This window comes from Mytilus californianus, unplaced genomic scaffold (assembly GCF_021869535.1).
Source record: "Mytilus californianus isolate M0D057914Y unplaced genomic scaffold, xbMytCali1.0.p SCAF_12, whole genome shotgun sequence".
NCBI classification, from domain to species: domain Eukaryota; kingdom Metazoa; phylum Mollusca; class Bivalvia; order Mytilida; family Mytilidae; genus Mytilus; species Mytilus californianus.
In genome coordinates this window covers 15,666,505-15,682,193 of record NW_026262604.1, presented here as the reverse complement: position 1 = coordinate 15,682,193, position 15,689 = coordinate 15,666,505, and the positions used below count along the sequence as shown (strand labels likewise).

The 15,689-nt window shown below is 32.2% G+C and overlaps 1 protein-coding gene across 1 annotated transcript; it reads right to left on the bottom strand.

Moving 5' to 3' along the window:
- Positions 1–12,736: 12,736 nt before the first annotated feature.
- LOC127721446 (uncharacterized) lies at positions 12,737–15,489 on the bottom strand. Its single transcript, XM_052228179.1, has 2 exons — positions 15,439–15,489; positions 12,737–13,571 (listed from the first exon to the last, which is right to left on the bottom strand). The coding sequence occupies exons 1-2, from the start codon at positions 15,473–15,475 to the stop codon at positions 12,856–12,858; spliced, it is 753 nt and encodes a 250-aa protein (XP_052084139.1). The 5' UTR covers positions 15,476–15,489; the 3' UTR covers positions 12,737–12,855.
- Between the last annotated feature and the right edge of the window lie 200 nt (positions 15,490–15,689).

Sequence of the window (15,689 nt, the reverse complement as noted above, 5' to 3'; positions counted from 1 at the left end):
AGATGTAATCTAACCTATTTTTGGTTCATAATGAAAAACAAATTTGTAATATGTGACAATTGTGGTATTGAATAAAAAAACAAATATCTGGATGAATTATGCCTAAATTTGACATTTCAGTATTTTCAATCTTACATTTTAGGGCCAAGATAGACGTGCTGCTCATATAAAGTTCATTATTAGGCGATACATTAACCGAGGCAATGTGACTTCAGCTTTGCATATGAAACAGGTATGAAAATATCCTGAGCTTTGTTCTTAGTAAAAGTACAAAACTGTTAAATAAATATGGATTCTACCACTGCATCGAGTGTGATAAGATGTTTATCCACTTGAGACATTTATCTTTTTTTAATCGAACTGCCGATACAGGAGAAATATTGTATTGCAAGAGATTTGGTGGTGAAATCTATTTCTCTAATAATTTTAGATTATATGTAAAAAAAAAATCATCTTTCTTTTTCATAGATCTGCAAAAAGATTTGTTTTTTCTTTGTGACATCATCAGGCATGTTTGCCTTTTTTTGTGACATCACAATAGTACATTTAGAGGAATGCAAGAAAGTTCGACGTTGTAATTGAGTTGTGACCAATGAAGAACTGAGTTCAAATGAATCACATGTTGAATATAAAAAAAAAATAATCAACCGGCCGGGGAAAGTATAAATTGGCTAAGAATTAGAGAAACCCAAATTTTATAACCTATGATAACAAACACTATGTTGGATGTAATCATTGAAAATATTTTCTTTCACCACATCACCCTAGATGGTAAAAATTTAGTATTTGGTTTATAAATCAAAGTTTTGGAGAAACATCTTTATGTGCAAGAATTTGATGTAAAGATAAAATATGCTATTCTAAATTGATCTTCAGGTGTCTAATTTTACCTGCACTGTTTGCTTTCTTGTGCTATACACATTTTATGTACTTTATTTTTTTCATTGCAGGCAGTGGACAAAGAGCAAAAAACCTGAATCAAAAGTGAAAGTTGCTTCCTCAGTTCATATTGTAGATGTACAGCCATCAAAATGTTCCATTCCAGCTATTTCAAAGCTTTATAATTTCCACTACTCTACTATTGGACTGAGGATGGTGAGAGCCAATTATGTTGGTGAAGGTATGTTCGCTCCAACAAAAGAAAAGACTTCATTTTTGAATTTTGTTTATATATCAGCTTTTTTGAATCAAGGGATATTTATAATAAACTGTTGACACAGAGAAATGTCTAGCCTGTCGGTATAAAATTCATACAAAGAAAAACAATCTGATGGACAGCAACAAGGTTTATAAATTCAGTCGCTGGACCATTATCATGTGGGCAGGCTCTGAAAATAATCATCAAACTGATATGTACAGATAGTAATGCAACTTTGGACAAAATATTATTGATCTATCACAAGTATAGTTCTTATAAAACTGACTTAAGCAGAAAACTCAATATTGAAAATTGCTAATTAATTCAAAGTCACTGGACCTTGACCTAGGGCGCAGGGCTTCAAAATAGTCGTCAAACTGATATGTACAGATAGGAATGCGACTTCATACAAAATATCATTGATCTGTCACAAGTAGAACCTATCAAACTAATTAAAGCAGAAAACGTAACATTGAAAATTGCTTATTAATTAAAAATCACTGGACCATGACCTAGGGTGCAGGACCTCGAAATAGTCGTCAAACTGATATGTACAGATAGGAATGCGACTTCATACAAAATATCATTGATCTATCACAAGTAGATCATATCAAACTAATTTAAGCAGAAAACTTAACATTGAAAATTGCTAATTAATTTAAAATCACTGGACCATGACCTAGGGTGCAGGACCTCGGAATAGTCGTCAAACTGATATGTACAGATAGGAATGCGACTTCATACAAAATATCATTTATCTATCACAAGTAGATCATATCAAACTAATTTAAGCAGAAAACTTAACATTGAAAATTGCTAATCAATTCAAAGACACTGGACCATGACTTAGGGGCAGGGCCCCGATATAGTCATCAAACTGATATGTACTGAAAGTAATGCAACTTTATATTAAATATCAATGATCTATCACAAGTAGTTCCTATTGAACTAACTTAGCAGAAAACTTAACAATTGTTGACACCGTCGCCGCAGCCGTTGTTGTCGCCGGAAAAGCTACACCTATGTCTCGCTTTCTGCGACTTTAGTCGCATTTAAGACAAAAATATCTAACTGTCTATGAGTAAAGAAAAATGTTTCTCAACTTGAGATAGAAAACTTTTTTTTTCATTTTATATTAAAGTTATGGTGAAATTGGATTTCTACTACCCTTAGCAAGAAAAATGGTAAATAATGAACCAATATTTTATCTTGTTTAAAGTTCTGAAAGGCCATTGATTATGTACTCTATGATCTATCAGTGGTTTTTTTTCCACTAAGGACTAAACATATGTTTTTGGAGATGGATATATTACTGCTATTGTTTTTTCCTGGTTTTTCCTTTCATTTCATGCTCCAAATTGATAAACCCACTCATAATGGTCATTGTGAAACTTCCAAAAAGTGGTCATAAACATTGTAATAATTGAAGTTGTTATTTATTTTCTTTTCAGATGATCATGAAGTAGTAGATACATCAAAAAGGCAAACAGTTTTTGACTGTCCTGTTGAAAATTGTACAAAGCAATTTTCCACCCAACGATCTGTAGATGATCACATCTTGCTGGGGGACTGTTCGTTTGATGGAAGTGAAAGACTTAGAGTTACTGAAAGGGCTAATTACATTTATGCAAATAAGATCATGCAAATGTACCCATCATCAAATAAAGATCAGTTGCCTCCTGTCCCCAGTAATGATTCGAATAAAGACCATAACCTTTCTCTTTCCATGGGATAGACACTAAAGGAAACACAGGCTAGAGTTACATTTACCACTTAGCAGAAAGATTTTATGGCGGACTAATTTAACATTGGGAAAGTATTAGGTAATTAAGTGGACCCATATGTTGCAACGAAAGAGATGAGGATGTCTGGGAAATTTAAGAGGGATGAATATCTATCTGGTCAACTGATTTCGTCCTTTTTCTCCAGACGTTTTCAAAAAGGCAAGAAAACATCTTCTGATGAATGTGTTGCTACACTATGTGAAGAAAATAAAGATAACTTGAAGACCACTATAAACACATTTATCTTGACAGTAAATATTAATCTTGTAATGTAATTTTTTCCAAACTTTTAGCTGACCTGACCTTAGATCATATGAGCGTTTGCTACACGTGGCTTCAAATGTCATTCATATGCCATTTTTATTTAAATGTTAAAAAATATACTATGAAAACACTGGTCTAAATTTTACTAAAATTATATCAGCCTTAGGATCTTTTCTTTGAAAATTTGATTAATGACCTGACCAATCAACTAACATAAAAATAAGAAGATGTGGTATGATTGCAAATGAGACAACTCTCAACAAGAGACCAAATGACATACAAATTAACAACTATAAGTCACCGTACGGCCTTCAACAATGAGCAAAACTCAAACCGCATAGTCAGCTATAAAGGGCCCCGAAACAAATGTAAAACAATCCAAACGAGAAAACTAAGGCTTGATTTATGTACAAAATAATGCACGAAAAACAAATATGATATATAGCAACAAACGATTTGGGATAGGCACATACAGAATGTGGCGGGGTAAATCTACTTGAAAGCGGCAGCCCTCCCCTAACCGGGGACAGTGGTGTAACAGTACAACATAAGAACAAACTATTAAAATCATTTGATAACATGGCTGTTTATAAATATAGAAATAAGAGTACAATAAGCCCCCCCCCCCAAAAAAAAAAAAAAAAAAGACAAATCTTGTAATAAAAGCTGTTAAACTTCAGTGTTATCACACATTAATAGTTCCCTTCAAAAACCATGGTTAATGACCAGAACTGCCATGAAACATGACCAACACTTTTACTAAAAACAGACAATTTGACCAAAATTAACAAAGAAAGATCGTGTTTTGTCTTTTCCTGTAAGTGTGTGGATTATTTTTTATAATATACTTGTTTAAAGTAGTAACAACATATATATTGATTACATATCTGTTTTATTCAAGTTTACCCTCTTGTAACACAAATAATGACCATTGAATTGCTAAAATTTCAAGAAAATTACAGTATTCTGCTCCGTCGTCAGTCTTCCTTGCAGTTATTGAGCTGATACTTGGTGTGTAATTATATAGAGTAGTTACATATTGAATATGTGTTTCGTTATGGTTGACCTACATTGTTAGAATAATTTACCTGTCAGTTAAGCTTTTAGGGGCTGCATTTCATTTTATGAATAAAATTTCTTGATAATCAGGACTTTTCAGATAATGTAATGTAACATAATGTTAATTGCATTATATGCATGCAGATACATTGTAGTCGTGATGGATTGGGCTATGAAACTCCTTCCAATTTAGCACAGAGAAGCTCACAGTGATTTCTTCGGTAAAAAAGGGATTAGTTGAAATCTGACAATGCTGGTTACGACCATTGCGTACCTCTGATATCTTACATTTACAACATAAACCTACATGGAGATATGGATCTAAAGATGTCACAGTACAATTTTAGTGAGGCACAATCAGGCAAAGATATTTGTGATGTCAAAACAGTTCACTGCAAAATGCATATATTGAGGTAAGGAAAGGAATAGTACATAAAATTGAGTTAACAAGCAGTTTTTAAGGTCCAACCTATCCTTCTTGTATTCTTGTTGCATTTTCACACGTCTCAGTTATGTTATTAGCATTATTTAATTCTCCATGGCATGTACATTGTGTAGGAAGGATTTATGTTAAATGGAAAGATAAAACAGAAAAGTTCCAAATGAGAAGACATCTTTGTATACAAACTATGTATAGAACATGTAACGGTTACTTCCTGGTTGTTTACAATGAAATGACAAATGAATGAGTTGTTTTCATAACAATATATATAATTATAATTTGAGGTAGCTAAGGGGACTATTTTTTTTTTAATTAAAAAAAAATTACATATAGTTTACAGCAGTGTATATATGTTTTGATTAATTTTTGATCTTTTTTCAGATAGAAAATGAATACAATTTATATACAATTATCTTTTCAAAAATAAAATTATTTTTAATAATTAGAAATTATAATTTATTTGTTTTTCCTGACAAGAAATGAAAGCTTATAATATGATAAAAAAAATTAAAAAATATATTTGTTTTTACAATTTTTATTTTACTACAAACATTTTGCGGTCGTATAATGGTACGACTTTGTCTTTCAAAGACATTTGGTTACCAGACAATAACTTGAGTATAAGTGTATGTATCTCTATGAAATTGTACTACAAGATTCCATGCCAAAAAAGAAAGATTGGGATTGATTTTTGGTGTTATGGTTCATTAATATGCTGAATCTAACCGTGAATGTAGATTTTGGAATTTTGGCCCTGTTTTCAAATTGGTCCACATTGAGGTCCAAAGGGTTCAAAGTTAAACTTTATTTAATTTTAACAACTTTGAATTATTGGGGTTCTTTGATATGCTGAATCTAACAGTGTATTTACATTTTTGAATTTAGGCCTGTTTTTCAAATTGGTCCATATTAAGGTCCAAATGGTCCAAAATTAGATTTGGTTTGATTTTGACAAAAATAGAATTCTTTGATATGCTGAATCTGAACATGTGTTTAAATTTTTGATTTTAGGCCAAGTTTTCAAGTTGGTCCAAATCGGGATCCGAAATAAAACTTTGTTTTATTTAACAAAATATGAATACATGGGGAACATTGATATGCTGAATCTAACCATGTATTTAGATTTTGTATTTTGGGCCCGGTTATCAAATTCATGCAAAAAAAACCCAAAAAAAACTTTTTCATGTATACAGGTGAGGGTCATGATGTTTGGACACCAGAAGACATGATTGCAGCTTTAAATTCAAATGGTGTTGTAAAAGAAATGTTTGCATCTGTGATTACTGCCGACCAAAAGTATGAGATAAAGACCAATGCAAAGATACCAAACATCAGTTCTATGAACAATTTTTATTTTCAAGCCAATGGAGTGGTAGTGAGACGTGCTTATGAAATAGGAAGAGGCCAATGCTACCAGTTAGATAAGACACTTCCTGTTCCACTTAAAGGATTCAAGGTATATACTTGAAGACTTACGGTGTGATGAAGACACCTTTGAAATTACCTGTAGGGGTTCGTAGGATAAAGTTCAAAGTCATACAAAAAATCAAATTTTCAGACCCATATTTTCTGCTTCATTGACTTACATTTAAGTTTACGTCCAAGTTCATATCAGAGCAACTATAAATGGTAGGATCATCCAGCCTTATATACAGATCATGCATCAGACACGCGCATGGACGTTAAGGGTACTTCAATAGTTCTTCTCAACTTTATTGATGCGAACTAAAAACCACTGATGTAAGAAGGATTATATCAATAACGAATCAATATTTGTAATTGAGTCAAAAACAATAAGCATATTTGATTGAATTTATTGCATGAATGTTTCATCCTCTTCATTATGAATGAAATATTTCAACTGGGACGTTAAATGTTACTTTTCAACTGTAATGTGAACTAGTAATCTACGCGTATACTTGATAATTGCATGGTAAAAAGCCATCTAATTATTTCTCTCAATGCCTTATAAATAGAATAAAGAATGTAAAATGGGGAATGTGTCAAAAAGACAGCAACCAAAATGAAAAGATAGAAAATAGCCCAAGGAGACCATTCTGTCTTCAACAAAAAAGCGAGGAAATTCGAGCACCAATAGGCCAGCTGTAGCAGGTTCCTAAACAAAAATGTAAAACAGTTTGACACCACACTGAAATCAGAAACATATAAAAGTATGTCCATGCAGTAATATGTGCATCATGATCTTGTATGTAGACGAAACTAATTGTATTATTCTTAAATTTTCCAGATGGTTGTCCCATTTCGAGAATTTGTAGAAGAACATCATGGAAAAGTTGCAGCATTAAAGGAAAGTGTTGACATAAATATGAACAACAATCACGACAATAATGACACCGAAAATATGTCACAAATTAATGAGCTAGAAAAAGAGGACGGTGATGGCCTTTTTGCTTGCACTGAACAGAGCTGTGTAAAAGTATATACACATCCCCGATTTCTTGAGGCACATATTTGTAGCGGAAGTCAGGTTTATAGTAAAAATGAAAAAAAGTTACAACAGAGTAAAAATGATTTGGTTTGAAAAGCACATAACAGTAGATAGGCAGTATGAAATATTGATTCAATCTGTATCTTCAGAAGTTTCACAGACCAGGGAAGGATGGGCACTGAAAAAACTAAGCCTTGCAAACGATTCACAAAAAAGGTTAAAGACTACCTTTACAAAATCTATCTGAATTGTAACACAACTGGAAAAAGACCTAACTTTGATAGATTGTCAATAGAGTTGAAGATGCAAAGAACTGAAAATGGAACAAAAATGTTTTCTAGAGAGGAATGGCTTTCTCCATCCCAATTTAGAAGTCTTTTTGCAAATTATGTTAACCTTGGTTCACCAGTAATGGTAAAATCAGATACATGTATAAGTGCAGATGCTGAGGATGTTTACAATGTTCTGCAGGAAATGGAGACCATTGAATACCATAATGATATTTCAGAGTTGGTTACAACTATTGGTTCTCAGTTTGAGTAACTTTGAATTCATCATGGAACAATACCTGTTTGAGTAACTTTGAATTCATCATGGAACAATACCTGTTTATCTGTAATGTGAATTAATGGTATCACATTGAGACCAATATTGTCTGTAGAGGTTGTTAACAGACTTTTAAACTTCAAAATATCTTTCTCTCTGAAACTACTGATTGGAATGAAACTAATTATAGAAATAATCACTCAAGGGGTGTCTAGATTAAAAAGTTGTATCTATTAGTGTGTATGTAAAAAAACATGGCCAACAGTTCTTTTTCGTAAATATAATATAGGTGCCATACGGAGGTTTTTGGCTTGCATCTTAAATTAATTTCAGATAAAAGAAAATTGAGGTGACCCTACTTCTTCAAAATCAAAAGCTCTTCCGAAATTATTGATCTTGAAATGTTGATAATCCCCTCCCCAAGGACCATCTATTTCTTGTTTGATGATACTTTGATACTTTGAATTTTTTCATCACACTTTTCTCAACTCTTATTCTGCAAAATTATTTGATATTTGGTATATAGCTTTATAGTGATGACTTTGAATGTGTAAGAACTTTCCAGATCTATCAACCTTTTACTTCCTGTTTGCCGATACCTCCATTCATAACTAAAAACTTGTATTCAGACGATTTTGCATGTTTTTCTTTATGGCAGTCTTTGCTAATATTATATAAACAGTAAATTTATAAGCAAATAGCCTGAATAATTATATAACCATTATAATGCACCACAGTTTAACTATTTATTTGTGTATATTTGTTTTTATTACATGTGGGTATAAAATAAATGTTATTACAATTTGAAATATTTGTGTTTGTCTCTGGTAGTAGTAGGCAAACTGCATCTTACATGTCTTATTCACAAGTTGTTGGAGATTTTATGGTTACATTCTAGGAGGAAACTTCACATTGTTGTTATGTCGATTGTTCTCCCAGAAGCAACATATAGGAATCACTATCTGTCGTCCATGTCAGCGTCACAAAAATTTCACTGGCACTTTTCTCAGGCAACTGCTTGGAGTAGTCTCTTGATAATTGGCATAAAGCTTTACCCCAATATAAAAAAAATGAAGCCCTTTTCCAGGCAAGAAGCACAATTTTATGATATTCACACAACTTGAGAATCTGGCCCTACTTCTGCAAAAAGATTACATGAATGTACAAGGTTGTGCATATCGTACAAATTTTGTCTACATTTTCATACCATTTTATAAAAAAATACCCTTGTTTCATCCAAAGGAAAAAGTCTTGTAAGGGCTAATTTTGGCCTAAAATTTTAAGTACTTCTAATAAAAGATTTTTGACATTTTTTAAACACTTAAGTGTCCACTTCATTTAATTCCATTAGTTTATGTTACAGATTTGAACTGATTTGGTCATTAAAGACGCTCAAATTTAAGCTTCCCTATGAAAAATCTATCAAATATGCCATAAAACGTCACTTTTCAGATGGTTTTTGTCAAAAATGTAAGTGGCCGCATTCGTGTTCAGTTTCAATCTTTATATATTTTATGTATTATCATCAAATGCAACATGTATTTAAATATCAAGACTGAACACAAGTGTTGCCACTTCCATTGTAGACATAAACTGTCTAAAAATTAGCACAAATGCTAAAATTGTTAAGATTTCAGAAATTTTACATGAAATAATGATGCTAGTACCTGATGAATTTGCATAGTATTGTAAAAAAACATCCCATATTTATGTAACTAATGTATTCTACTTTCCATAAATAGCTAAAAGTTTATATTTCAAAGAAATTGTAAAAATGCTATATTTTGGGGCCAAAAAGGGGTCTAACCGGGCCTACTCCTTTAGCATTTTTAAAAAAAATTTAAACTAAGTTAAATTGAGTTTATTCAAACAAGATATGCAATAAACATTAGTTAAGTCATTATTTTTCTTGTATTTTGACTATCACATAAATTTGTAAAGTTTCTATTGTAACAAAAAAAAAAATCAAAAAAAAAAATCATAAATATGGCAAAATAGCCATCATGTCTATCTTTAATTGTTATTTTAAGGTAAGTAGTAATCATTTGCATTTTATTGAAAACAAAACTTACAAGAATCAGGCCTTTAAAAAAAAAAAAAAAAATTGCTGAATCGGCACTTTTTCAAAACCAAGCAATATCACACGGCCAATAGTGGTATTGAGAAATGTACAAACTTTTAAGACTATCCTAATTTTCTTAATGTGGTTTGTTAAAGTATGTGTTATTATTAAGCTGTTATTTTTTTATAACACTTAAAAAAAATACAGGTCAAAATACCCTAAAATAGGCCTAAAACGGCCTTCTGTCAGTACAGAAATGGAAGATTATCGATGATTCTGAATATTAAAATTAATAGCTGGATATTTTTCTCAAAATATTTTGCACAAAATAGTTATTACATATAAAGCATCTTAAATACAAAATATCAGTCTGATTGGAATATTTTGGATTCGGACCATTTTGCATGGTTTTACCACAGATTGGCTTTTGAATACTTTAGTTGCAATGTAACTGACTCTGATATCGCACATAATAAGTATCCATCATCCTGTCCCCTAAACGTTTTTATCCATCTTATTTAGCGCTAAGTCTTTAAAAGTACTCCAGAACTTTGATACTATTTTGTTGTTCTCACACTGTTACTAAGCAATCTATGATTGTGCATGATCTTAAAGTTAAAATGGCAAGTAATTCTGCTCTGTTCTAAAGGATATATTTCGCCTCGCTTTTAACAGAAATTCCGATTCACCTATCTCAATTAGATACAATTATATTCTCTTTCTTGCATAAACATCTCTCATTTGATATTCAAAGTTCTTTTATACGTTTCGAAAAATTGTCCAACAAATGAATATTAGGAGTGCGAACTATTTCAAAACATCCCAACCAATTTTATGTATTCACCAGTATCCAAAGTCAACAAAAGTTTACGTGGTTTAGTATGATATGATAAATTGTTTTTTCAAACATAGATATTCGATCACAAATTGCTTATCTAACACTTCTGATTTAACCAATGTGTGATCTGCAATCCTTGGTCATTATTACACAGAAGTGATGACCTTTTACTTAGAACGCCTATCGTTTAATTACGGTGTAAGATAATTAAGTGCTTCTAATTTTCCTTCAAAGTGTATTGATCCATAGTTGTGCTATTGCATTACTGTTTAATGTAAGGTGAAGGGTTATTCGCTCAGAAACATGTGTATCCCCAACATTTGTCTTTTATTTCTAGGCCTTGCCTAGGTTAGCAACCTTAAATTGGTCTTAGGTGTAGAGTTGTCTCATTTGTAATGGTACACACGTCTTATTTCCACATGATGTAAGATTTGAAACGATTTGCAGCGTTATATCTTGTATTGACACCTTTTTATATGAAAATACGAAGATTTGGTATAATTCATGATAAGACGATTTTCCAACATAATCAAAATGACATAGAAGTTAGCAACTGCAGATATTCGTACACTTTTAAGAATGAGCAAAATCCGTATATCATAGCAAGCTATAAAATACTCGACATGAAAAATGCTTAACAATTTAAACGAGAAAACAAGAGGATTGATATATATGTAATACAATCAACGAAAAACGAAAAAAAGATAAATGATATACAGTAAATAATGACAAACACTGAATTACAGGCTCCTGACTAAGGAAATGCACATACAAAATGTGGCAGGGTTAAACAGATTTGCGGGCAAGCAACCAACCCCTGATGTAACAGCACACTCAGAACAAACTATATAATCAGTTGAAAAGGGCTTAACTTATCATATCGATACAAAGCACAAAAAGACACAAGACTGAGTTTACTCGCAGCTAGCTAATTCAAAGCAAATGACAGCTAATAAGAAAATTCATGTATCTTGGACTAAAATATCAATCAGCCCACATCCAATGAATTAAGGTTAAAGACGTCACAAACAGTTCGAGAAAGACATCACTTGTAATAATCATGTTTTAATTGTTGATAACTTAATCAGTTCATTAGTTCTCTCTAAATTTTCTTACAGATGTGTTCATACTTGTCATCATTAAAACCACTTTGACATTTCTCCAAACAAGTGGTTTGTCGTTTGATTTCGTTATTTTTTGCAATACTGTCGCTAAGATAATGTGACCTTTATACCAGGTCCGTCATTTGTTTCGCAGATACAGCATCTTAGAGGTTTATAACCAGCATTACATTTGGGGTAACACAATGCGCAGCTTTTATTCTCATCATTAGGATACCTTTTCCGTTGTGCAAGATTTTTCACATTACCTGTGCCGCCATATGCTACACATTCTACATATACTCGTATCAGTGGTTTTCTTGTGTTATATTGTTGTGTGTTATTTTTATATTGGTATTTTGTGATATTGATTTTGCTGTGTATCATATTTGTTTCTCGTTTTTTTTTGTACATAAATCAAGCCGATACTATCCTCGTTTGAATTGTAATACATTATCATTTCGGGGCCTTTGATAGGGTCTTACTCATAGTGGATAGCTGGACGGGGACCTACAGTTGTTTTAAATTTTACGTTATTTGGTCTCTGATGGAGAGAGTCTTATCGATAAGGGGACACGTCTTATTTCTATATGATATAAAATTTGAGACGATTTGCGCCATAGCGTATTGACAACATTCTGTTTTTAAATATTATGAATATTTAAATACGAAGATGTGGTATACTTTGCACCGTAGAAAAAATGACGCAGAAGTTAGCAACTGTAGATCATCGTATACCCTTTAAGAATGAACAAAGCCCGTATATTATAGAAAGCTATAAAAGGCCTGATATGAAAAATGCTAAACAATTCAAACGAGAAAACTAACGAATGAATTTATATGTAATACAATAAATGAAAAAACGAAAAATGATATGATATACAGTTACTAATGACAGCCTTATGATTTGAGAAAAGCACATACACAATGTGGCAGGGTTAAACATAGTTGCGGGCGACCAACCAACCCCTGTAACAGCACTGCGAACAAACTATAAAAATCAGTTGAAGAGGGCTTAACTTTCTTTTAATTATTGATAACACAATCAGTCCAGTAGATCTCTCTTTATTTTTCTTACAGAAGCCGCCATTATTATAATAACTGTAGTTACTTAAACATGTCTTCAAACAAGTACACTGCAGTTTGATTTAATTATCTTTGCAATATTGTCGCTTATGGAGTGTGTCCTCTATACCCCAGGTCCAGGTCGCAAATGCAGCATCCAAAAGGCTTATAACCAGCTTTACATTTGGGGTAACACAAGGCTCCGTTTCGTTCTTCTTCATTACGACAACTTTGTCTTTGTGCAAGAGTTTTCCGTATACCTGGGCCGCCTTTTGGTGTGCATATACAACATCCAGTTGCATAGTATCCAGCTTTACATTTTGGATAGCAAAGACGTCCATTCATCTCTTCATCAGATTTACACCCTTGTCGTTGGAAGAGTGTCAATTTTATACCTATATTTTTCTTTCTAAACGTGCATCCATCGTCTCTGTAACCACTCTTACATTTGTTTTTACAGCATCCAAACAATGTGCAACAACATCCTTTTCCATATATATGGGCATCACTCCAACAACTGGTACCGTCATCTCGCATTCCAGATGGACATGGTGTTTTATCAGGCAATCTACCCGCCCCTCTCCCATAGCTATCTAACCAACAGCTTGTCCCATCGTCACGTTGATTTAGGGGACACTTTGCTTTATCCGGAACACGACCTGCTCCTCTTCCATATGAAGTTTTCCAACACTTTGTACCGTCATCATACATGTCATCAGGACAAGAATGTTTATCAGCTAATCTGTTTATTTCTTTAGTTTTATCTGCTATTCGTTTAGCTATACCTTCGTGTACTTCGTTTCGAAGACCTTCTAAACATATTCCTGTAAATCAAAACACATATAGACGATTTTGAAACAAATTAAAAAAAATAAAAAATGTTGTTTGTTTATTTGTATCGTTATGTTGTTCATAAATTAACCAATGTTTTACTGAAACAATACATGTTGATATGAACAGCTCTTTAAAGAAGTCTGAACAATAATGATTAAATCAGGTGATTTCTGTTAGTTTTCAGATGTTTCCAAAACGGTTAATTCAGTTAAATTCAGAGAATCCAATCAATTAGGATCTGTACAATCGACATGTTCATACTATTTAGCAGCTGTTCTACCCTGTACAACGGCAACACACTGAATGCTTAATAAAGTGAAGTTACTTTATGAAATAAATCCCACTGGAAATTATGTTACGGTATTTGTTCCTGATGGAATAAAGAATATAGAATATGTGTTCCAACAGGAACAGATACAATAGCATCGTTTTAATTCGTTCACTTATTGTCTGAAAGGGAACTTAAAAGTCTGGATTTATAATAATAAAACATCTGAAAAATAACACTTGACAAGACTTATGAGTGTATGTTCCGAATTATTCTGATGATGTGGATAATATTAAAATGACCTTATTGGTGGTTGTCTCATTGAGGTGTATCACAATTTGAAATTGTTTGAACCATTTAACGGCAAACAAACAAATTTTCAAAATCAAAAGGGAATTTTGATTTTTATCATTAATATTCCATACACATTTTTCTTTGCTAAAGTAAATCAGTGCATTTGTAATTTAACATCTTGAATAAAATAATCGTTTGAATTAAACTTGAGAGACTACAAGATATGTGTGGTCAACGGAGTTACAAATATGATTAAACAGTATTTTATTTACTAAATCATACATACGCAAAGTTAGGAAATGATCAAAAAGTATTCAGTATGAACAATGCCTGTACCAAGTCACAGTAGTTATCCATTCGTTTGATGTGTTTGAGCTTTTGATTTTGCGATTTGATTAGGGACTTTCCGTTTTGGATTTTCCTCGTGGTTTTGGTATTTTTGTTATTCTTCTTTTTTTGGTACACTATGTAAAGTATATACACCCATATCTAGCTTTCAGATTTTTGGTAAAAATTCGATAAACTTCACATAGAGCTACAAAAGAAAAACAATGTCCTCCTGCATTTAATCATGTGTGATACGCGTAGTTAATTGTAGATGTTTTGTATGCAATCTGTTCGATACAAAACTACTTGATGTTCTTTCTTACACCATTACAGTAATGTCTTACACAAATCTGATGTATCTTTTTATAACAACTCGAAAGAACAGACCAGGCAATATGAGTTTTTACTAAAAGTTATCAGCAGTTTTACAATTCCTCAATGTTATCATAGCTGGTTCCAATAACTTTTAAGCAACATTTACTCTATAAGAAAACACTCAAATAAATATGAGCAACTTACACATGTTACTCAACGGAATATTGCCTTTTTCAAGTTATATGCTATCAGCGTATAAATTATGATTAACAAAATAGTAGAGTGTCAAACTAAGATTGGCATATTCAAAAGTATCTTAGAAACTTTGCGTTTCTCTATATCTAATTTGGGGGGGGGGGGGGGGGATTATGTTCTGTATGAATTTACAAAATTTGAACATAAGTAATTTTTTGTTGTCTTTAATTTAAGTTTCCGTGCACGTAGTTATTATCAAATATTTATATACGTAAAGATTATTTGTGATTTCCCCTTTAATTATATTTTTAGTTTTACATGCATATACCATAATAAAGAATATTACAAACCATAGTTAAGCAATTTGAAGCCACTAGTCCCTTTAAGATATGTAAGAACTATTGCAATGCAGTATATAGTTATAAAAAAAGATTGTTGAAAAGAATATTCATACATACCTAATACCAAGATGACACCAATCCTCAGCATTAACATTGTGAGATAGTTTATTTTTGTAGGCAGTTGGATTGGCAAAATCTCTATAAACTTTTATAGTCGGTGCAACACCCATATGAGAATTGATCAATGTCAATCGTCAAACTCCGCCTATGTCAGCATTTTGTAACAAATTCAATATTTTTTTGTTTTTGAATGGGGAATAGCGTATGGTGCAATCGATAATTATGAATCTGGTAAAATGAATGTTGTT